Here is a 25,487-nt window from a genome sequence, read left to right on the forward strand (position 1 = left end):
GGGAGACACCTCGAAACTTGGTGTCAGAGATTTTAGAATGAGCGCAAAAGATCGAGGCGCTTGGAACGCTATTCTACGTTCGGCTAGTGGAATAAATATTCTGTCATAGCCAATTTAAGTAAAGTAAGAAGTACCCTATTTTCACCGGAGGCCCAAACTCTACCATCTGTGAAAATTTGATGAAAATCGGTTCAGCCGTTTTTGAGCCTAACAGAACAGGCGAACAACCTAACAAACAAACAAACAAAGGGCAACAATTTCATTTTTAAATAATAGATCTTATATATAGAAAATCGAAAGAGAAACAAACGAAAATCTATATATTTTACTGTGAATACATACATCTATATTTTTTTAAGCGAAATATATTCAGTTTTGATAAAGCAGGATAATTTTTAAAAAGAAACTGTTTCAATCTTGAAATTTTTCAGTTAAAAAACAAACCGGACATTTTGACCGGTTTGGTCTTACTAGGTCTACAAGTAATCTTGGTCTTTCTAGTGTTAAAGACAAAATATCAATTAATTTTTTTAAACGTCAGTGAAATATTTCCGGAAGAAAAATTTTGCTTAGGCTTGGGTCCCCCAAAATTATTTTTCTAGCGACAATAATAAAATATATTCTTTTTTGTAGACGAAATTTAAAGAAAAATTCTAAAGACAGAATGATCAAATTATTCTAAAGATTAAATTCAAATCAAATGTTTTCTAAGACAAGGTTTTCATAAAAATATTCCTAAAGAAAAATTGTTATGAAATTTTTCTAAATATAAAATTTCAATAATATTTTTTCTACAAACAAACTTTCAATGGAATCTTTATAGCAACAAAAAATCAACCAACCTAAAAACTAAAATTTTAATGAAATTTTCTCTGAAGACCAAAAAACAATATGAATAAAAAAGAAAATATTTTTAAGATTTTTTAAGCAAAATATTATTTAAAATTTCTTTGAAGTTGATATTTTCATGAAATATTCTTAAAAATATGAAATTTTTTCAATCAGATTACATCAATTTAATAAAGCGCTACATAATTTTCCAAAAAAAAAATTCTCGAGGAAAATTTCGAATGTAAAGACGTAGACCAACAATGTCATTTTCCGAAAGCCTATGTCCCCCTCTACGAATGTCTTGAAAATTTTTTACCGCTCAGAGCAACATATAAAAAGTTGTGGACTTATTTTAATTTTTTTTTTTTTTTGCTTTTTGGTCCACTGTGCGGCGTTCGGGAATGATTTGTAAGTAGACCACAAATAACAATACCCCTACGTAAATTATAATACGTCAAGTGTTCTTGCTCTACCTAGTACCTATAAATTTGTAGATTCAGTTTTTTATGCTCACCAGGATTAGAGCGACGAATCCCAACATGCTTCTCTGCGAGTCCCGCAGCCTGCACCAGTAAATTAGACCTCTCCTTAAGTATTCGACCAGCTAATATAAAGCGAGCTATGTTATGATGTCTAGAAATATTCTCTCGGAAACACACAGAGGAATTTGATAAGTCTTTAAAGCGGTGACTACCCAGTAAACCAAACATTCAAAATTTGGTCAGAAGTCTGTACGAAAGTCAGAAAATTTATCCGAAGTCTGTATGAATTCTTAACGAAAAATATATAAAGTGATTAACATGACATCGGAACTAAATTTTGGTGGGAAATCTGAAGTTTCTGCCGATGTTTCTGACAGAAGTCAAAACCAAAATTATGGGAAATTCGAGTTGTCGTTAAGACTTCTTGCAGAATTTTTATGTTGAGTCTTAATGAATACCGACATGTCTTATCGATTTTTGACCGAATTCTGAAATAATTTTTTTTTGGAATTCGGATCTACTTTCCAACTTCTCTTATCAAATTCTAACCAATTCTGAAAGAATTCTTACTGTGCAAATTTGCCCTTGAACATTCCTTTTTATAGCCGAGTCCGAGCGGAAGAAGTTTTTACATGGCATAGTTTCTCACAAATTTCACCAGAATGGAATAACCACTAATGAAATTTCTTGCTGATCTTCTCGCCAGGATTCGAACCCAGGCCATCAGCATCATGCTAACCTTTCTGCTACGGTAACATCCAATAGCTCACAAATAAAAATATGCAATCAAGCAAACACAATAAAAAGACAAAAAAATCCGACACAGAGCTCAGAATTCGTTCTGATTTCCATCAGAACTATCGAAACAAATATTCCTAACGGTTCAAACAAATATATATGTATGTGAACAAGAAAACACAAAAAGACAAAAACATCCGACACAGTGTTCAGATATCGTTCAGAATTCCTACCGAACTGTCATAAGTAAAATTAAAAAACAAGTAAGAGCGTGGTAAGTTCGGCCGGGCCGAATCTTATATAACCTCCATCATGGATCGCATTTGTCGAGTTTTATGCGCAGCATCTCTTTTTAGGCAAATAAAAAATATCGAATAAGAACTGTTATGCTATTGGAGCTATATCAAGTTATAGTCCGATTCGGACCATAAATGAATGCTGAACATTGTAGAAGTCATTGTGTAATATATCAGTTCATTCGGATAAGAATTACGGCTTGTGGGGGCTCAAGAAGCAAAATCGGGAGATAGGTTTATATGGGAGCTGAATCAAGCTATTGACCGATTCAGACCATATTAGACACGTATGTTGAAGGTCAGCAGAGAAGCCGTTGTACAAAATTTCTGCCGAGTCAGATGAGAATTGCGCCCTCTAGAGGCTCATGAAGTCAAGATCCAAGATCGGTTTATATGACTGCTATATCAGATTATGAACCGATTTGAATCATACTTAGCGCAGTTATTGGAAGTGATACCAAAACACGTAGTGCAAAATTTCAGTTGAATCGGAAGAGAATTGCGCCCTCTAGAGGCTCAAGAAGTCAACACTCCGATTTGGCCCATTTACAATCCCAACCAACCTACACTAATAAAAATTATTTGTGCAATCGCATATTTAGAGGTGTTACAAACAGAATGACGAAATTAGTATACCCCCATCCTACGGTGGAGGGTATAAAAAACCATACGACAGGACGTTAAGACATCGTTCTGAATTCTTTCAGAACTTTCGGAGCAAAAAATCCTACAGACAAACAGCCCAGAAATCGTTCAAAGTTCTTTCCGATGTGTCGGAAGAAAAAAATTTAAAGCAATGAACGGCAAGACGTTCACAATTCTTTACGCACTATCGGAAATAAAATTCCCACAGAGAAGCACTCGAGAAATCGTTCAGAATATATGACATATATAAGACATATGTTTTATGCTTTCCTTAGTTTCCTTGGTTTTTAATCAATGTAACCTTCCCAAATCGTTTTTTTTTCTTTGAATTTTAACTAATTTGTCTCACAGTGGGATAGAAACGAAAAACACTAGTAAGATAGCTACCATTTAAAAACGGGTACATATAACTTTTCGAAATGACCAAAAACGAAGATTTGGCGTCCCGATCATAGGTATTTTTTTCTTACTTCCGTTTGCTGGTCCACCATAGTGTACATTGTCTTTGTTATTTTATCTCTTCCAGATGCTTCGTCTTCATTCTTCATATTAGCTGAAGCACCTTGGTCGTATTTCCTTCAACTTTTCTGCCCTATTCCGTAATCTTGTGCAACAAGACTGTGGCTTGTACGGAAAATGGACGAAGGACAAGACCGTGACCACTCATGTATGTCCATAGCAAATATTGTTCTGCTACAGACTCCTTTTCATTCATGCATACTAATGCAAGTGCATGAATATATACAAGTTCCTGCATCATTTGGGATTTGTACTGTTTGCGGTGTATCATCATCAACAGCAACAGAGTCTTGTACTGATGATATCCTGTGGACACTCATACATATGTTCATACATATATACATTTAAGCAATATCACTACAACTATCCTGACCGAGCCATGGGAATAAGGCAAAGTACAAGAAAAATTTCCTTCTTGGCTGACAAGAAGGATTTTTTACATTTGTGCATCGGTAGAAGCCTGGGAACTGGGGAGAAGGGGACTTGTTTTATTCCGCATCTTTTAAGGATTTTTGTAACAAATTGTTGCAAATGTCAAACTCTGATTTATGGTGTTAATGACAGGGGTTAAGTAGAACATAAATATTTAATATTATCATTTAAGTTTGATGTCGGACTTTTCGAAAGGAAGGAATATGTAGTGGTTTCGAAAAATTAACAGCAAGGAATTAGTTAAGTCAATTGTGAATTTAAAAGCCTTTAATCAATCGATATTTTACAGCACAAAAATCAGTAATTAACTATTTAGAGGTTATGACAAAAAGAAAAATTAAATTGAACATAGATATTATAGGTATCAAGATCAGCAATCAAATTTTCAAAGGTTACGACAAAAAGAACAAGTAACAAGTAAAAGCGTGCTAAGTTCGGCCGGGCCGAATCTTATATACCCTCCACCATGGATCGCATTTGTCGAGTTCTTTTCCGGGCATCTCTTCTTTGGGAAAAAAGGATATAAGAAAAGATTTCCTCTGCTATGAGAGCGATATCAAGATATGGTCCGGTTTGGACCACAAGTAAATTATATGTTGGAGGCCTGTGTAAAATGTCAGCCAATTCGAATAAGAATTGCGTCCTTTAGGGGCTCAAGAAGTAAAATAGAGAGATCGATTTATATGGGAGCTGTATCGGGCTATAGACCGATTCAGACCATAATAAACACGTATGTTGATGGTCATGAGAGAATCCGTCGTACAAAATTTCAGGCAAATCGAATAATAATTGCGACCTCTACAGGCTCAAGAAGTCAAGATCCCCGATCGGTTTATATGACAGCTATATCAGGTTATAAACCGATTTGAACTATACTTGGCATAGTTGTTGGATATCATGACAAAACACGTCGTGCGAAATTTCATTCCAATCGGATAAGAATTGCGCACTCTAGAGGCTCTAGAAGTCAAGACCCAAGATCGGTTTGTATGGCAGCTATATCAGGTTATGGACCGATTTGAACCATGCTTAGCACAGTTGTTGGATATCATAACAAAACACGTCGTGCCAAAATTCATTCAAATCGGATAAGAATTGCGCCCTCTAGAGGCTCAAGAAGTCAAGACCCAAAATCGGTTTATATGACAGCTATATCAGGTTATAGATCGATTTGAACCATTCTTGGCATAGTTGTTGGATATCATGACAAAACACGTCGTGCAAAATTTCATTCCAATCGGATAAGAATTGCGCACTCTAGAGGCTCAAGAAGTCAAGACCCAAGATCGGTTTATATGGCAGCTATATCAGGTTATGGACCGATTTGAACCATACTTAAACACAGTTATTGGATATCACAACAAAACACGTCGTGCAAAATTTAATTCCAATCGGATAAGAATTGCGCACTCTAGAGGCTCAAGAAGTCAAGACCCAAAATCGGTTTATATGACAGCTATATCAGGTTATAGATCTATTTGAACCATTCTTGGCATAGTTGTTGGATATCATGACAAAACACGTCGTGCAAAATTTCATCCCAATCGGATAAGAATTGCGCACTCTAGAGGCTCAAGAAGTCAAGACCCAAGATCGGTTTATATGGCAGCTATATCAAAACATGGACCGATATGGCCCATTTACAATACCAACCGACCTACACTAATAAGAAGTATTTGTGCAAAATTTCAAGCGGCTAGCTTCACTCCTTCGGAAGTTAGCGTGCTTTCGACAGACAGACGGACGGACGGACGGACATGGCTAGATCGACATAAAATATCACGACGATCAAGAATATATATACTTTATGAGGTCTCAGACAAATATTTCGAGTAGTTACAAACAGAATGACAAAATTAGTATACCCCCCATCTTATGGTGGAGGGTATAAAAAAGTGTTAAGTTTGGCAGTGCCGAACTTTGGATACCCACCACCATCCTCTTTTATAACACCTCCACTACCATATGCATATCCGAATTTCAATGAAATCGAATAATAATTACGGCTTTTGTAGGCTTAAGACCCTCAATCGGCAGATCAGTCAATATCGCAACTAAATCTAAGCATTATCCGATCTGGACCATATTTGGGTGTGATGATGGAAGACTTAAAACAACTCACTATTTGCAATTTCAGGGAAATCGGAGAATAATTGCAGCTTTTATGGGCTTAAGATCCCAAATCAGCAGATTTGTCTATATAACAGCTATATCTAAATTTGGTCCAATCTGAACTTTATTTGAGTCATCACGGGTAACGCCACACATATCAGCTCCAACATGGGGCTCAACAACCAGCGCGTCCAGCCTCACAGATGACCGATTACAGCCGCAAAGGCAACGCAGCATCTACATAAGCTAGGTAGGTGCTGGGCCATGTCATGCACAAAACCAAATCATTCGGTCTTGTCAGTACAGCAACACCTTTTCACGGATAACTAGTGTGTATTCATGCCTCCACTAAGTCTTGTCCGTCTCCTAATAAATACTTCCCGGTGGCCAGCCCAGACTTAGGCCGAAGCCAAAGTCAGGGCAGTCTCGTTAAAACGTCCCGCCACGAGCGCTACGTTTCTGATGGTAACTCCGGCAGATCGAATTGTGGGTGGACAATTCCACAACAAGATGCCCTTGAGCAACATTGTCATGGCTTTGTCCCTCGCGACGTCAACACAAACACGATCCGTCCACTCCCGTACAATGCAAGTTTTCAGCGCAAGCATAAAATCTTCTTCAACCAGAATGAGAAGGTCATCCACATATGCACTGATTCTGAAGGACTCAGGGCTGGTCTCAACAAAGGATCCATCATAAGATTCCATATAAATGAAGCACAGATGGATCCCTGAGGGCAGCCACGCTGAATATCCTTCCAAACCGTATCGCTAGCAACAACCAAGTACATATTTGACGCTCGATCCACGCATCCACAATGCTCTTTTCCTTCCGAAATTCGAACTGGCACGGAGAAGCACTCTCCTCGCAGCCCTCCCGAAATCTTGTGTCCATTACCCTCTCCAATACTTTTGCAAGCACGAGGAGGAGACTGATGCCCCGATACGATTTTGGATGGCTCCACCCGATCATCCTGATTAGAACCATGTTGCCCACAGCGCCGGCACACGCGGTATACCTTGCTCCATGGATCATCTCTGTGGTCTTGTATAAATCTCCTAAAGTGATATTCCTTGCTCCTAATCAACAGATTGGTAAGGTAGTCGTTTCGGCGTGAGACAAGACCTTCAGCATTGGAACTTCTGGCTCTTTAGAATCCCTTCCTCAGACACCTGACGTTCCGCCGCATAGTTTTAAGCTCACGGGTCAAACACCTTACTCGGTTTAGCCTTTCGACGTCTGACAAGGAGCACTTCATTCACCGTACTAATTCATTCGTCTATTTTTGCAACCTGGTCATCAATCGTCAGTGTCTAAAGACAATCTCCATAAAATTTGCATACATCTGATGGAATCTCCATAAAATTTTCCATATAAAGGTCACAGTTCACGTCTCGATCTTTCCAGCACCTAGACCGCTCTGTAGTAGCCCAAGTCCGTCGAGACCTGTCATAAAAATACACCACCAGCAAAATTTCAGACAAATCGTGTAATAACGACCTCCTGAGGCAAAAAAAGTCAATCGTGTAATAACGACCTCCTGAGGCAAAAAAAGTCAAACTGGGAGATCGGCTTATATGGCAGCTATGTCAGGTTATTTACCGATTTAGACCATACTTGGAACAGTATGTTGAAAGTCATACCAAAACGACAAATGCAAATTTTCAACCATATTAGACAAGAATTGGGCCTTCTAGAAGCCCATGAAGTCTAATCGGGAGATCTGTTTATGTGGCGGCTATATCAGGATATGGACTGATTTAGACCATACTTGACACAGTTGTTGGAAGTCAAAATAAAACATTTTGGGCCAACTTTCGGCCCAATCGGATAAGAATTGCGCCCTTTAAAAGCTCAAGAAGTCAAGACCCAAGATCGGCTTATATATAAGCTTTATCAGGTTGTAAACCGATTTGAACTATTCTTAGCAGAGTTATTGGTCATAGCGAAACACATCATTCTAAATTTCAGCCAAATTGGATAGACATTGCGCCCTCTAGAGGCTCAAGAAGTCTAATCCGAAGATCGGTTTATTTAGCGGCTATATCAGGTTATGGAGTGATTTAGACCATACTTATTGGTAGTCATACACTTCATGCAAATTTCAGCCAAATCGAAGAATAATGCCCTCTACTATACTTGGCACAGTTGTTGGAAGTAATACCAAAACACTACGTGCAATATTTCATCCAAATCGGATTAAAATTGCGCCCTCTAGAAGCTCAAGGAGTCAAGGCCCTAGATCGGTTTATATGACAGCTATATCATAACATGAACCGATTTAGCTCCTTTACAATCCCATCGACCTACACTAATAAAAAGTATTTGTGCAAAATTTCAAGCCCCTAGCTTTACCCCTTCGAAATTTAGCGTGCTTTCGACAGACGGACGGACGGACTTGGCTAGATCGAATTAAAATGTCATGACGATCTAAAATATATATACTTTATGGGGTCTTAGGCACATATTTCGAGGAGTTACAAACGGAATGACGAAATAAGTGTACCCCCATCCTATGGTGGAGGGTATACAAATTGTACTCAGCTGTTCGCATGAATTCACCTTATAAGTGCATCCTGGGTATAGTACAGCATTTTGTTAATGGAAACAGCAAAAATGTGTACGTTTGCTGTAAACATACACAGAAAATCTACTGAAATGTTACAGGAGAAATTGTCTGTTAAAAGAGCAAAAATATTGCTGTTTTCAGAAAATTTCCAGGATTTTTCTACGAACCGTTGAGTGGAGCGGACGTTTTTTTGCCCCGAAAGAATTTTCTACAACTCGTAATTTCGAAAAATATTTTTTGTTATCCAAGGATAGCTGTAGTATAATACACTAGGAGGTTGCTTATCTGCACCTGTTTCCTGTGGAGCGGCAGATCTAGAGCACGGGAGTAGGCTTGGAATGGACTCCAAAAATACAACAGCTGCAGTGGTGGTATCCGGCCATAGAATCTTGTCTGCTACTGAGACCTCGACTGGTAGAGCGGTTGCGCCAGTCTTCACAAGCCGACAAACGACTGATCATCAGAGTCTTTTGACATAGACACCTGAGGGCAGGGCCGAATCTATTTTATCTTAATATTCCTGTAATTTGTCTAGCCTATCTGCATTTTCTAGCTATCCAAAACGCTCGTTAAGAGATTGGAATAATAAAAGGCACAACGCCCTCATTAGAGAGGCTTGGTACGATTCTTTAACTCCTACCGACAGGGAGAGAGGCTCCCTGAATTCGGCTTTGAGATTCGCTGCACAGGCTACAAGTCTAGATTCGGAAACGGCACCACAGTCAGTCAAAAGGTTGCGATCACGTGTAGGGCATCCCATGTCTAAAAGAACTAAGACGAACAATAGTAATATTGGTCCAAGAACCTTTACTAATGTTAATAAGGACAACTTGGTGATGGTAGTTTTCGACAAGGGAGAAAAACAGGGCTGCATACCTAGGAGCAATTGGAGTGACATCCTTTCGGATGCCTGGGCCTCCTCCAGTTTTTGACGTTGCAGTCTGGTATAGGGGCCGATCCAAACTAATTGCTTTCGAGGATCAACGTTCGATTGAGTTACATCTTTGCGCCCCAAAAAAGATTGGTGAGATCTGTCCAGGCGCAACACTGTAAAGAGTCAAGAGGGTAGATATGCTTTCTCGAATGATGGCACACAAATAGATGTCAAGGAGCCCCTTCAAGTCCCAAATCTATTCTTGGAAGACTACGGGACTACAATGCGAATCTTTGAACCACAGACTGGAATATTGGGAAATTGAATGAGGTTGATGGCGATCTGACACTCCGAATGTCTTGCAGACCTCTAAGGAGTTGTATCCTATGGATTCAACATGTTAAAGCTAGGGGTGGGTTTAGGAAATCAGGAGACGACTCAGCAGTTAACTCTTGCCTGAGGAACTATCGATCTCATCTCTAAAGTATGGTTGAATGCAGGAGGTTGAAAATCCTCTGCTAAAATCAAAACAGGTGGGTAAGGCGTCTAAACGGGTCCCGACAAGCGCTGTGTGGATATGTCATGGGATTGAATTGGGCTCAAGGCTGCGCCAGCAATATTTCCCGTCTAGGGAAGCAATTGCCTGAGCTAGTTTTTGATAAAAAAAAGCACTGCAACACTATTCCTGATAGAACCGAATGGCACTACAATATCACTGGTAATAGAAATTGCGTATACTTCTATAGTATAGAAGAGTGATGAAATGAACATACGCCCATGCTTCGGTGATGGGTAAAAAAATTTAAAATTTATTGAGAACAAAAACTGATTAAATTAATTCAAGTAGCTTAATTCTAAATTTTCTTAAATCATCATACATTTAATGTACCTTTAATATCGGCTTTGCTCATTTGTTAGTTTAAATTGTTGAACATCACCACAACGATGCTATGCTATGCTCCTTAAAGTGTTCAAGTGGTTATCTTGAAATGTTTAAATAGAAGAAGAATACAAGGCATAGACCAAAGAGCATTTGATCCTTGTAAAAGATACCTTTTGCGAATAATAGGATTAAGTTTAAAGATGACCAAGAGGCAGCCCACAACATTGACTCTGTGTTATTGAGCATATTAACTACAATTAGGTTAAATGGGATTCTTTTGTCGGTATCCTTGCCAAAAGGCAAACATTTTAACACAATACATGGGAAGCATACAACGGAAAAGACAAGGACAACATAAAAATGGAATAAAATTTAATACTTGATAATTCATTTCGTATTGTTGCCATATTATGTTGGATTTTCAATAACTTAAGCTTTAGTTAAAATATATTTTTCCAACTTTATTGCATAACAAGTTTTCCATTTTGTTTTTAATTGCAGGAGTAACGACGATTTGGCTCCCGGCGATCGATATGTTCGCATTGCATTTGAGGAAGCTGCCAAGGAAATCGATTTGGCAATTAATAATACCATCGACACCTTATTTATCAACCGCAATCGCACCAAGCCCAATGGTGAAGCTGCTCCACCCAACTATGCTGATTTGTTAAAAGTATTCCGCTTCCCAACGGGCGAAGCCAGGCAACTGGCACGAGCTGCTGAAATCTATGAACGGACCTTGGTTAACATTCGTAAACATGTTCTGAAGGGGGACAATTTGACCATAGAAAGCGACAAGTACAAGTTTAAGGATCTATTGTCTCGAGAACATCTGCATTTGGTGGCCGAGCTGTCGGGTTGTATGGAACACCGGGAAATGCCAAATTGTACAGATATGTGTTTCCATTCCAAATATCGCAGCATAGATGGCACTTGCAATAATCTGTTGCATCCCACTTGGGGCTCTTCCCTAACCGCTTTCCGTCGTTTGGAGAAGCCGATTTATGAAAATGGTTTCAGTTTGCCTATCGGATGGATGAAGGAGAAACTTTATGCTGGCTTTGAAAAGCCTAGCTCCAGATTGGTTTCCACCACTTTAATAGCCACTAAAGAGATAACGCCCGATGACCGCATCACTCACATGGTTATGCAATGGGGTCAGTTTTTAGATCATGACCTTGATCACGCCATACCCTCTGTGAGTTCAGAAAGTTGGGATGGTGTGGACTGCAAAAAGACTTGTGAGTTTGCTCCACCCTGCTATCCCATTGAAGTGCCACCCAATGACCCTCGCATTACCAATAGGAGATGTATAGATCTTGTTCGTTCCAGCTCAATATGTGGCTCTGGCATGACTTCGGTATTCTTTGACAGTGTCCAACACCGTGAACAAATCAATCAATTAACTTCCTACATTGATGCTTCCCAAGTGTATGGCTACAACGAAGCCTTTGCCAATGAATTGAGAAATGTGACCACCGATGATGGCCTCCTACGTGTGGGCATACACTTTCCCAATCAAAAAGATATGTTACCGTTTGCAGCTCCCCAAGATGGCATGGATTGTCGTAGAAATTTGGATGAAAACCAAATGAATTGCTTTGTATCCGGTGACATAAGAGTAAATGAGCAGGTGGGTCTTCTGGCCATGCACACAGTGTGGATGCGTGAGCACAATCGCATAGCGATTGCCTTGAAAGAAATTAATCCTCAATGGGATGGTGATACGTTGTATCATGAAACAAGAAAAATTGTGGGGGCCCAAATGCAGCATATCACCTATAAGTATTGGTTGCCTTTAATTGTAGGCGAAAGTGGTATGCAAATGCTGGGCGAATACAAGGGCTACAATTCATCGGTCAATCCCACCATTGCCAATGAATTTGCAACGGTGGCCTTGAGATTTGGCCACACCCTCATTAATCCTATACTACATCGTTTAAACTCCTCATTTGAACCCATACCTCAGGGTCATTTGCAATTACACAAGGCTTTCTTTGCCCCCTGGCGTTTGGTGTACGAGGGTGGGGTGGACCCACTGATGAGAGGCATGTTTGCCACCCCAGCCAAATTGAAACTGCCCGGACAAAATCTTAACACTGAACTCACAGAGAAGCTTTTCCAAACTGCCCATGCTGTGGCTTTAGATTTGGCTGCCATTAACATACAACGAGGTCGAGATCATGGCATTCCCGGTTACAATGCCTATCGCAAATTGTGCAATCTCACCGAGGCTCAGACCTTCGACGACTTAGCCAATGAGATCACTGACAAAGATGTAAGAGATAAGCTCAAAGAGCTCTATGGTCATCCGGACAATATCGACGTATGGGTTGGAGGTGTTCTAGAAGACCAATTAGAGGGTGCCAAGGTAGGACCACTATTCCAATGTCTCTTGGTGGAGCAATTTAGACGTCTGCGTGACGGCGATCGCTTTTATTATGAAAATCCCACTGTGTTCTTGCCGCAACAGCTGGAACAAATAAAACAGGCAAACTTTGGTCGTGTTCTATGTGATACCGGGGATAAAATCGAAGAAGTAACCGATAACGTTTTTATTTTGGCCAAACACCAAGGAGGTTACAAGAAATGTGATGAAATACCTGGAATAAATTTGTACTTCTGGCAAGATTGCGCTGCCTGCAGCAGTTTGCCTCCACTCTTCGATACATATGTACCACAGACATACGTTCAAAAGAACAGAGCCAAGAGATCAATAATGGCCAAACAACAACCCCTTCAGGAGGAGGAGGAATCAGCAGTCGAATATGATTCGTTCAATAAGATAGAAGAGCTTATGGATATTAATGAGGAGCGTGTCAGTGGCTTGGAAGAGGTCATCAGTGTTTTCCAAAAAGAACTCAAAAAAATGCACAAGAAAATGCATAAACTGGAGGAGGCCTGTGACAGCCCTAGTCCCAAGGACAAACCCTCCAAGAGAAATCATTGCGTTGATGATAATGGCACCACACGCCTCAACAATGAGGTCTGGTCCCCGGACTACTGCACCAAATGTGAGTGTCGTCGGGCCCAAATCACCTGTACGAAAGAAAAATGCGGCGAAGTGCACTGCGAACCCGGCATAGATCCCATAACACCGCCTATGGCTTGCTGTCCCCATTGTCCACATCTTTTTAACAAGACTCCACTAAAAAATTAAATATTACTCACCCCAATTTTTAACTTTCAATTTATTGAGAACAAACATTGATTGATCTTTTTCCAAAACAACTAAAAGCTGTTCATAACAATAAGACATGTCAAGTTTGTAACACCGATATCACAAAATTTACCTTTTTCTGTAAAAAAAAAAAAAATAACAAAAAGGAAATTTTAATGCACAATAACAATAAATCAGTAAAATATATAAAAAAAAAATCATATATTAGAAAACAATACAATTGTCCTTGAATACAATTAGAATAAAGTAAAAGTAAAAAATAAAAACACTTTTAAAAGAAAATCCTTGACCGAACCAAATCCAAAAAGAAATGAATCACTTCTACCAAAGGCCAAACCTATAATAATCTAAAGAAAACACTTACCAAATAATAATAAAAAAAAAAAACAAGAAAGAACACAAAAATCTAACCATCACGAAAATTCGAGCATTTTTATTTTCTATTGTACCTAAACATATCTATTGGAAATCCACAAATTTCGTATGTGAACCTTTGGCTATTATTGAGTTATCCTTTTTATGTCTTAGCTCACACTCGAGGAAGGCCAACTTCTTGCCTGCTCTCAGGAGACTGGCATCGATTAGAACTTCATCTCCGGCTTTAGCTGCTTTCAGGTAATTAACGTTGATGTTCACCGAAACTCCCGGGTGACATGGTTTCGACATTAATGCGTACGTGGTTACCATGTCAACTAGAGTAGCTGTGAAGCCACCATGCAGGCCACCCAAACGATTGAGATGTTCCGTGCTAACGATGAATTCTGCAGTACATTTTCCCTCACCGCCGCTAGTGATTTTCACCTGTGGGTAATTTGAAAAATCGTAGAATGTTGGGCAACAAATTAATTGAATGCGAACGATGTGATGATAGTGAACGACAGTAATGAGGTGATAGATAATGCGATGAGTATACCGCATTTGTGTAAGAAGAAGCTTAAACTGTAGTGAATGTGATACCAGAAGTTTCGATTATTTCCATTCATTATTTCTATTCAATTACTTGGTCAATTAAAGTGGTTTTAAAATTTTAAATTCTACATTTAATCGTTCTATGAAAGTCATATTTACAAAAAAAATGCTCAAAAAATTTTTGGTTCTAAGGAAGCCAAATCAGAAGAAAGAGTTAAAGGTGAGTTTCGCCAATTCTGCGATACACATTGGAATTAAAAAATAGTCCTTCAATTTCAAAAATATCGACGATACCTTGACTGAATTTTTCAACAAAAAAATGTTAGTAACTCCTATATCTCATAAATCGTAAGACATATTCCAGACATGTAACCATTTTTTTGTCGGATTTTACGAGCTCTATCTCTGAGATCGGCCTATAAACGCTTATTTGGTTGGACTGCAACCTTAACGTCCCCGCTGGTCCTACTAGGGTCTCCAAATATTGCATACTTATTGGTCACGTATGGGTGACCACCATAAATAACCTATTACGGATGCTGACTGAAGAAGGGATTTGAGAGACTATGTTATAATACTTCTTAAAGCTAGGGGCTCACAGATGTTGACCACTATGTAGACGGGCCGTAGGCTCGAAGGATAATACAACAGGTTCAGAGAACATGTTGTCTTGGCGTAGGCGGAGCGATGAGGACCACGCTCACGGTGATATACAGATAACGTATGAAGCAGCCACTGCGGTTATTAGGCTTTAAGCGTTGGGAGAATGGATGAAGGATAGAAGCAGGTCATACCATCGTGGTATAATCAAGGCGACGATAGGAAACCAGAATGGATTAGAGGAGTTTTCCGATTGAATACCTGAGATGGCACTGAAGGTCGAGTGCGAGACATTGCTGCCGAAGGCACAATCTTGGATTGATAAAACTCTGTCATTGTCATCGGGGAGATCATGCTATACTGATGGATTAAAGCTGGAGGACAGAGTGGGCCTGGGGGTTTACAGTGAGAACCCCGAGACAAAGATCAGTTTTCAACTACTTGACCATAATACGATCCTTCAGGCAGAGATCCGAACGATCACAGAATGTGTGAGGTGATGTGGTATTCATGCGAAGACGTCGAGTGTGAACATCTTTACGGACCGTATACTGGCCATCAGCGCAATAACAACCAGGACAGTAAGGTCATGAACAGTCTTGGAGTGTAAGAAGGAGATAAACGCCTTCTTTGAAGATGTCACAATCCGCATAGTTTAGGTGCCCGGTCATAGCGGAGTAAGGGGGAATGAAGAAGCAGACGTTTTGGCAGTGAAGGCTAGAGGACTGCCGTAAAAGAATTGGTTAACCCGAATCCTATCGGGTCGACGCAGTCCAAGTTAAGGGCGTGGTCGACGAACGCATATGTAACACTGTGGAACAGCGCAACGGTCGGTACGATGGCGAAAATCCTATGGGGAGACCCGAATCGTGAGAAGACGAGACTTTTACTGTGGATTTTACACATGTACTGATTGCCTATGATGCTAATTTTGGCAAGGCGAGTTATTGACGCCTTTAAATAACCAATAGCCACCATGTATCTGCGGCGGTCGGTCCTTCGGACCGGAACGAGCTGCTCACCCACAGAAGCTTGACAAGGATCGCAACCTCAACAAGAAAATGTGGCTACAACAACATAACTGAAAGGAAGTAAAAAAGAGGTTAGAATAGCTTTCGTTATCATTACAGGACACAAGGGACTACGAGCTCACTTATGCAAAATCGGTGCGGCAGGGGATAGTGGGCATGTGGGAAAAATGATGACACGTTGGAGTATTTCCTACTTCATTGCCCGGCTTTCGCGGTAGTAGACATCGGTACTTATGTGGGGATGCAATACCGGACACGAACCGACTTAGGGGCGTGGTATGGCAAACAAGCACGTACTTCCTAACATTTTCTTTTCGAGGTTAGGTTTTAGTTTTTTTTTCGAGGTTAGGTTTTAGTATTTAGAGCGCACAACAAGCATGGGGCGAATTAACATCCGCACCCTCTTTTCAACCTATCCTAACCTAATACCTAAATGTACGTCTTCGAAAGAAAATCCTCTGGTCGCTCAAAATTTATCATCTAGGTGTAGCCGTGCTCCAATTTTGAGAGCTGGAAATCATTCTGTAGAGAAAGTAAAATTTTTTACGTTTGATTACCTAAATATGTATACAAATAAACAAGTAAAAGCGTGCTAAGTTCGGCCGGGCCGAATATAGGAAACCCACCACCATGGATTCTGCAAAAAATGTATAAGAAATAAATTTAGTTGAAGGACATAATTTTATTCTATATACCAAACTTCTGTCAAAGCAACAAAAATAAAAGCTTCTAGGAACCGAACAAGGATGAAGTCATAACATTACAAAACATTACATGCTCAATTTCAGCCTAATAACATAAATTGCGACTTGTAAGGGCTCAAGAAGTCACATCTGGAGATCGGTTTATATGGGAGCTATATCAGGTTATAGACTGATGTGGACCGCACTTGACACATTTATTGAAAGTCATAACAGAACACCACATGCAAAATTTCGGCCAAATTGGACAAAAGTTGGCTCCAGAAGTCAAATCTGAAGATCGGTTTATATGGGAGCTATATCAGGTTATAGACCAATTTGGACCGTACTTGACACAGTTATTTGAAGTCATAACCGAACATAACCAGCCAAATCGGACAAAAATTGCGGCTTCCAGGGGCTCAAGAAGTCAAATCTGGAGATCGGTTTATATGGGAGCTATATCTAACTCTGAACCGCTGTAGCCCATTTGCAATCCCCAACGACCTAAATCGGTATTAATTATCTGTGCAAAATTTCAAGCGGCTAGCTTTACGCGTTCGACCGCTAGTGATTTCGACAGACGGACGGACGGACATGGCTAGATCGACTCACAGCGTCGAGACGATCAAGAATATATATACTCTATAGAGTCTTAGACGAATATTTCGAGGTGTTACAAACGGAATGAATAGATTAGTATACCCCCATCCTATGGTGGTCTTCTAGTCGCCCAATATATTCGTTCAATGCACCAATTACACTACAATTAGTACATTTGCATGCATACCTAAATGCACGAATTTAAAACAATTCTTCCAGCCGTGCACTATTTACTGTCAAGGTGTACCCGCATCCTTATTTTGAGTGCTTTTATTCAATTGTAATCGTAAAGAATGTACCATTTTATAAGTTTTAGTATCTAATTGGAAATTTTGGAAAAATCTTCTGTATCCCAATTTTGAGAGCTTTAGCTCATCCCGTAAAGAAAGTACCACCTTTTTACGTTTGATTACCTAAATATACAAATAAAAAATATCTTCTAGTCGTATTAGTACATTTGCTTCCGCATATCGTATTTTTGTCAAGACTGCGAAATTGTTTGTCAGATTGCTTGATTCTTGCTGTCCCTGTTCGCTGTAGTCGAAGATAAGCTATTTCGTACAATTTTGCACTTTTTGGTACCAAAATGTACGAGTTTTGAATATATCATTTAGTCACCCATCATATATTTCCTAGTTGTACCTACATGCAAAATTTCAGACCTCTAGCACAATCTTTAAAGAAAGTACCAAATGGTTCCAACTTTGGAACAATTCTAGCCCTTTTCGGTCGCGCTGGGCAAACTTTCACCATTTCGTAATATTGGGTAATTTTAAGGACCTCAACGTACCAATATCACAAAATTCCGCATTTTTTCGTGCTTATGACCCAAGGCCCACATTGGTGCCAAGTTCCATCATTCTAGCATTAACCATTTGTTCTGGGCGTTGATCAGTCAATCAGTCAGTCACGGAGCTCTTTTATATATCGTCACCTAAAATGCCTAAAGACGCAAAAATTGTTTTTTGGTGACAAGCCGAAAATAAATGATCCCACAAAATTTAAGGCTCCTACGTTTAAAACCAACGATTTTAAGAAATCGGGATTTTAACTTAAACCCCTGGATGACCGGGCAGATTTGCAAAATTGGAAAAGAGGTCCGCAGACTTTATAACAGATCTCGTCGTAAAAAAAAAAAACAAAAGTTTACTGGGATGTGTTCTAAACACGGCTCAAGGAAAACAATAAGATTGCCAGATCGGCAAAACGTGCCTTTTGGAAGCTTTTCCGCGAACAGGTCGATAGCGTTTCTGACGCCGCAAGTTGAAGAAGTTTCTCTGAAAAACCCATGTCCCAACTGAAACGTTATTAGACCACATGGGAGTGAGAGCAGAGACAACGGAGGACATGTTGAGGCTTTTGATGAAAACACATTTTCCACAGCATACGATGGGACTCAGGGAGACACCGGAATCTTGGAATAGTTGATCGAAGGCTTATCATAACGGAATAAAGGAAGCCTTGAGGAACTTCAAACCATTTAAGTCACCCGGACCTGATGGAATATTTCCGGCGTTACTACAGAAGGAGGCAGACTATGTGGCGCCGCATCTGGCCTGTATTTTCCCTGCGTGCATAAGACTTGTATATACTCCGAAAATCTGGCAGGAGGCAAGGGTAGTATTTATAACCAAGCCCGGCAAGACAAGTTATGTGACACCAAATGCCTACAGACCTATAAGCCTTACGACCTTTCTACTCAAAACAATGGAACGTATTTTGGATACCATGATAAATAATAGGAAATCCAGCGAACTGCTCAAATACAAACAGCATGTCTATGTCAAGGAAAGGTCGGTGGAGACCGCCCTGCACGAGGTTGTGCATAAAATAGAAGAATCCTTTGATGCCAATACTGGGGGCATGCATTGACATCGAGGGTTTTTTTAACAATGTGCGGACCGACAAACTGATCCAATCCTTAGACAGGGGGGTATTTTCTCGCCATTACTTTGGATGCTGACTGAGGAGGGATTTGACCCCGTCTGCTATGCAGAAGATGTTATAATACTTCTAGAGGCAAGGATCCGAACCAGCTATGCAGAAGGGCCGAAATGGTCTTGTATATGGCATATGACTGGGCTAGACCCAGAGGTCTTAATGATAACCCAGAGAAGACTGAAATATTCCTGTTCACGAGCCTTGGGGCCTGGGTGTCTACATTGAGAACCCAAGGATTGAGATCTGTTTTAGACTGCCTGCCCATAATACAGTCCTGCAGGAGGAGATCCGGGCGATCACGGAATGCGTGAGGTGGTGTGGTGCTAATGCGAGGACGTCGAGTGTGAAAATCTTTACGGACAGTAAAATGACTACAAGGGCAATAACAACCAGCACGGTAAGATCACGAACAGTCTTGGAATGTAAGGAGGATGGCACAATCCCCCTCGTTTAGGTGTCGGGCCATAACGGAGTAAGGGGGAATGAAAGGGTAGACGATTTGGCGCTGAAGGCCAAAAGACTGCCGGCAATTAACTTGGTTAACCCGAAGCCTTTCGGGTCGACGCAGTCCGAGTTAGTGAGAGGACAAGGCTATCACTGAAAGGAAGTAAGGTCAGTATAGATTTTGGGATCATAATGGGACACATAGGACTACGAGCTCACTTGTGCAAAATTGGTGCGCCAAGTGATAGCATATGTAGGGCATGTGGGGAAGATGATGAGACGTTAGAGCATTTTCATTATCGAGGTTACTTTTTTAAGCATTTAGAGCGCACAACAAGACGATTACTGGCTTAGGTGTATGTCCATAGTGGCATGGGGCGGATTAATATCCGCACCCTCTTTTCAACCTAACCTAACTTATACAGTGTTCATTTTATAACCTTTTTTTGCTTCTCCTGTAAACTTATGATAATGATGGTTACGTCTTTGGACATTTTAGGTGACGATATATAGATGAGGCATCAGCAGCGAATAAGCCAGCATATAAATATTTTATTTGTGTCGATAAAATAACATTCAATTTGGAGAGCTTTTTAAATATAAAAGTTCAATGCCCTATTTATACCCTGCACCACTACTGTGGTACAGGGTATTATAACTTAGTGCATTTGTTTGTAACACCTAGAAGGAATAAAGATAGAACCATTTATAAGGATAGCAATCGACTCAGAATCACTTTTTGATTCGACTTAGCTATCTCCGTCTGTCTGTTCGTCTCTCTATGTTAATTTGTGTGCAAAGTACGGGTGGCAATTTTCATCCGATCGTCTTCAAATTTGGTACAGACATGGTTATCAGCCTAGAGAGAAAGCCTATTGAAATTGGAAAAAATCGGTTCAGATTTGGATATAGCTTCCATATATATGTTGTTGTTGTTGTAGCAGTTTATTGTGTACTATCTTTCGTCTGCTTGATTCTGTTGAGTGTCAAGACCCAGGAACTTAGCGACCAAGATGGGGTGCGTCCATAGGGATCTGGGTCTGAGTCAAGTGGGTCTGGCCGAGCAGTTAAATAGGTGACCTGTATCGTGCGGTCCCTGGTTACAATCTTGACATACATCTTGCATGTCGGCATCAATCCATGTTCTGTACCGGAACGTAATTGAGCCAGAACTACTCTGGTTTGACGGGGGAGGTCGATTTCTTCAGGTGCAATGGAAGGCGGTCGTTCTCCAAGGACTACATTCACCTGGTAGCCATTTACAGTATCTGCTACCGTGTCTGCATGAATGTTGTCTAGACCTGCTTGATATGCCGCTTGATCTAGAGGTTCTCTCTTGTAGCGCTGAACCTCACGCTCTAGATCATGTAGCTCTACCTTACGGCTTCTGGGCGATGGATATCTATCTACAAGGTGATGATTTGAATGGTCTATGCGATAACAGCCCAAAATTCTGCTTAGACAGCATGTAGTTATGTCTTCGTGGGATCTTTGTCTCCTGATGGAGGTGGTCCACATGAGAACTGAGGACACAGCACGTCGCAGTTCGGAGGGCGGCATTCTGCTAGATCGAATATTATTCCACTGCGTGTCACAAAGTTGACGAGACCACTCTGGTCTCGACCGGCCAATTGCTTTTAACAACAAGGTTTCTTTGTCTGCAAGTGCTGCCAGCAAGTGACTAGAGGACATTTTTTCTACTTTTGCTGTGGCATGCGGGGAGAATGTGTAAGGGCTGTCAAATGTGACGCCAAGTATTTTGGGACACTTGATGCTCGGCATCATTTCTCCATCGACCATCATAACCAGCTCAGTATTAACCTCACTCGTATTTGTAGTGAACAATCTGGCTGAAGATTTGGTGGCAGATATCTTCATATTTCTTGCAGCGAAATATGAGGTAAGTTCGTTGAGTTAGACGTTCAACCTATCGCAGATGTCAACAATGGGTGGGCGGCCTGATGCCATTATCGTACAATCGTCCGCATATGATACGATCTCTATGCCGTCTGGAGGGGTGGAATGGGCAGGTAGAGGTTGAACAGTGCGGGAGATATGACCCCACCTCGGGGAACTCCCTGTTTCACTCTACGGTGCTTCGACTTCTAATCCCTAAAATCCACAAATGACTGGCGACCACACAGATAATTCGCGACCCAGCGTATCAAGCCTAACTGGAGGGACGTGTTGGCGATGTCCTCAAATAATTTGGAATGGCTGACCGTGTCGAATGTCTTCGATAGGTCCAGTGCCACGAAGGCCGTCCTATCACATGGCCTGGGCTGATTGAAGCCACGGCAAATGTGTGCGGTGATGGCATGCAAAGCTGTTCTTGTGCTGTGCAGTCTTCGAAATCCATGTTGATGCTCGGCGAATGCAAATTCTCCTACGAGGCTCGAGAAGGGAGATCGGTCTGTACGACACCGCCAAACTCGGGTCCTTTCCAGGATTCAGTAGCGGGATCACTCTGCCCATCGGGAACTATAAGAGTGTTCAAAGACAGGTTAAGGACAGTAGTGATGTACTCAACTCCAGGTGAATCCAGATTCTTCAACATCAATGTAGAGATTCCGTCGGGCCCCAACGCCTTATATGATTTGGCGCTACGGATGACATTCGTAACTTCGCCCACGGTAAATTATAATGGTAGTTCATCGGCTCGGGGACCATGTATAAGGCGAATGGCTCTCCTTCTTGCCCTGTCACTCTCGGGCTGCACAATAAATTGACGGTTGAACAACCTGGCGCATCTCTTCGGATCAGTCACGGTTATTTCGCCAAAAGTGACTGAGGTCCTGTGATCCCGTTTACCGGGGTTCGAGAGTGACTTAACAGTAGACCACAGTTTGCCTACACCGGTGTCTAAGTTACATTGCTCCAAGTGTTCCAGCCACAAATTCCGCTTATGTTCGTTGACTTCCCTGTTTATTTCCAGATTCAGCTCGCTGATTCTGGGCTTAGTGGGGTCCATACCACGAACTCATCACGCTCGTCTGCGAGTACCACTGCATGCGCCAGGAAATTGGACCGCACTTGGGGTATTCGACCGGCTGGTATAAAGCGAACGGCTGCTGCATTAATGATGTCTCGGAATTTCCTCTCGGCAACTAGCATATCAGAGGGGGGTGGCAGATTGGTATACCCTCTGAAGCCAGCCCAATCGGCCATCTTATGATTGATAAACGTCCGGCGCTCAGAGGTTATGAAATCGGGTGGTCGGTCGATGGTAAGAATTATGGGAAGGTGGTCTGACCCCAAAGAGAAGACGGCTTTTCAGGATACGTCACTCAGGAGATCAGGGGATGCAAAGGAGATGTCTGGCGAGCTGCTACACCTCCTCGTAATCCTTGTAGGAGCATCCTCATCCACCGTGCAAAACGTGGAGCTTTCAATCTGCTCTGCCAAAGCTATGCCACGCTGGTCGTTACCTAGGGGATGTGATGCGCATTAAAGTCCCTTAGAACCAGACGATTATGGCCAGATAATAACCCACTCATGTCGGGGTTGTAAGCTTGACCATTAATGGGGACACAGCTGCCAACCAGCGGTATGTACACGTTGTATAGCTCTATCTCGGCAGTACCGGACTTGACTGCTATTCCCATGCGCTCCATGTAGGGGTCACTAGCCGCAGGCGCAGGCGTGACGATTGTGTAAACTGCGATTGTGCACATAGTCCAACGAAGAGGACGCAGGAGGCGACGACGACGACGCATGTGACCCACTGCTGGCTACGTTCGCACAGCACCTTGAGACATAACCAGTATGACTATACTCCCGTAATGTAGTGAGGCCAGAGCAAGATCGGAAATGTACGTACTCCATGCACCGGTTACATCTCACCGACACCGACCGATGATGGAGGCGGTTCTGGCAAACCGAACGAACAGGGTCCGGGGTTCTTTTTAATCCCGGCACGGACCAGAAGCGTGCGGAGAAGGCACTCCATGGCGAAAAAAGACGAAAACGTACATTGAGGCGGCAGCCCTTGCCGATGAGGGTTCCATCGGGTCAATCCGGTGCGTACAACCGGCTGTCATGGAATTTTATATATGTTTGTCCGATTTGCTGTAATAATGCAATTAAATGGTCATTTGTTAACCAATTCTCTCGAAATTCGGCAGAAAGGATTTTTATGACTCTTAATAGAAATCGGTCCAGATTTAGAGACAGCTGTCATATATGAATATCGTCCAATTTTCACTGCAAGTGCATATATTGATCAATCTTCCAAAAATTGTATACAACGCTTTCCTCGACAACTACCACAATATCTGAGAAGTTTGCCCGAAATCGGTTCAGATTTAGATGTTGCTTCGCTATATATGTTAGTCAGATTTTGGGTAATTTGCAACAATGTTGTCATCTGTCGACCGTAGTTATTACAGTTTGAACACAACCCCATGGCAGCCGGTTGTACGTTGTACGTGTCCGCATGAGCTGACGCCTCATTTGAAAACATCCGCCGAGGTGCATCAAAATTGGTTCAGGATGGGATATAGCTCCCACGTTGTACTTATGGGATAAGTGTAGGGTATTATACAGTCGGAACCGCCCGACATTTGCCTTTCCTCGCTTGTTTTTAATTAATTTCTTGAAATTAGACTAAAATTCATTGTTTGCGATAGGCAAATTGAGATGGGTAAAAACTCACACATTTTTTGTTGGAATTATTAATCGATAACGGATTCCATCATCCCAAAAATGCCAAACTTGATTGTATGAAGTCGATTACGCGCCCATGACTAAAGACTTACATTCTTGCTAAATTTATTGATTCTAGCTTTAGCCCTTTGGGCTGGGCAGTGACCAGTTATTCAATCGCACAACAATCTATACATGGAGACTAGCTAAGCCCGCCCATCCATTGATTTTTATTCCTAAATATTCCTTTTATTAGAGTACCATTTTGGTGATCGTAAAATAAAGCGTACAAAAGCCGTATGGATTTTAGAGATTTCTTTCTGGCCAAATACTTTGAATTTTCTTTTATCGCTAAACAGAATGGTGTTGCAGAAAGAAACTTCTTTATTTTCGCAGAATTAGTAAATTCGAAGACTGAAATTAAAACATTTTTACATTTTCCTTTGACGCTCACTGTATATACTCTAGTCGATTTACCACAATTCAATTGCCATATTGTTATGGGCTGCCAGATCCTTTCTTTTAAAAGGTTTGTTTTACTCTGTAACGGTCAACATTTTTATTTAAAGTTAGACACCAACTCTGTGGTTCGGATCTTAGAAAACCATACAAGGGCTGTGTTAAATTTGTAGTATGGCCAAAGCACAACAGCTGCGAATTAATTCAATGCCAATTGAGCGAGAAGACAAAACAAAACAGTTGTGTTGATTTTGGCTCTCTGTTTACAGCAAAGTACTAAACAATTATTTATTCACTTTTATGAAATAGCAAATTAAAATAAAATTTAAGTTTTTTTTGTTTAAAACATGTTGCATTATGGGATATGATGGCGAATCTTATATCTTAAGGTAATAATTTGACGATTAACCGCCTACCTTTTCCAAATGTTTTTCAAATCCAGATGAATTCTTGATAATATCCGTTATGTGTTTAATGAATTCTGCTCCTTTTTTACGAGTGCCCATCACTATTTATTAACGTTTATTAAGTAAATAAATAATAAAACAACTTTCCGTTTACTGCTGTTATGAAATCACAACCGTCTATCACAAATCTGAATGAAAACTAATAAC

At 40.9% G+C, this 25,487-nt stretch overlaps 2 protein-coding genes across 5 annotated transcripts in view; one reads left to right on the forward strand and one right to left on the reverse strand.

Annotated features, from left to right (window-relative positions):
* The window catches only part of LOC106090443 (peroxidasin), a 420,275-nt gene extending 406,568 nt beyond the window's left edge, over window positions 1-13,707 (forward strand). For all 4 annotated transcript variants that reach the window (XM_059360685.1, XM_059360686.1, XM_059360687.1 and 1 more), the window contains exon 10: window positions 10,883-13,707. In XM_059360685.1, the coding sequence (XP_059216668.1) occupies window positions 10,883-13,541 (2,659 nt within the window). In that variant the 3' untranslated portion in view covers window positions 13,542-13,707. The remainder of the gene's footprint in view (window positions 1-10,882) is intronic.
* Window positions 13,708-13,969: 262 nt separating this feature from the next.
* LOC106090448 (acyl-coenzyme A thioesterase 13) lies at window positions 13,970-25,473 on the reverse strand. The gene is made up of 2 exons (XM_013256622.2): window positions 25,290-25,473; window positions 13,970-14,363 (listed from the first exon to the last, which is right to left on the reverse strand). Exons 1-2 carry the CDS (start codon window positions 25,377-25,379, stop codon window positions 14,022-14,024), a joined length of 432 nt encoding a protein of 143 aa, XP_013112076.2. The 5' UTR covers window positions 25,380-25,473; the 3' UTR covers window positions 13,970-14,021.
* Window positions 25,474-25,487: the final 14 nt, after the last annotated feature.

Source organism: Stomoxys calcitrans, chromosome 1 (genome assembly GCF_963082655.1).
Source record: "Stomoxys calcitrans chromosome 1, idStoCalc2.1, whole genome shotgun sequence".
In the NCBI taxonomy this organism is placed as follows: Eukaryota; Metazoa; Arthropoda; class Insecta; order Diptera; family Muscidae; genus Stomoxys; species Stomoxys calcitrans.

Coding starts and splice junctions, on each gene's coding strand:
- LOC106090448 (XM_013256622.2), bottom strand. CDS start 25,379: ATGGGCACTCGTAAAAAAGGAGCAGAATTCATTAAACACATAACGGAT. Junction 14,364..25,289: donor TTGAAAAACATTTGGAAAAG/GTAGGCGGTTAA, acceptor AATTACCCACAG/GTGAAAATCACTAGCGGCGG.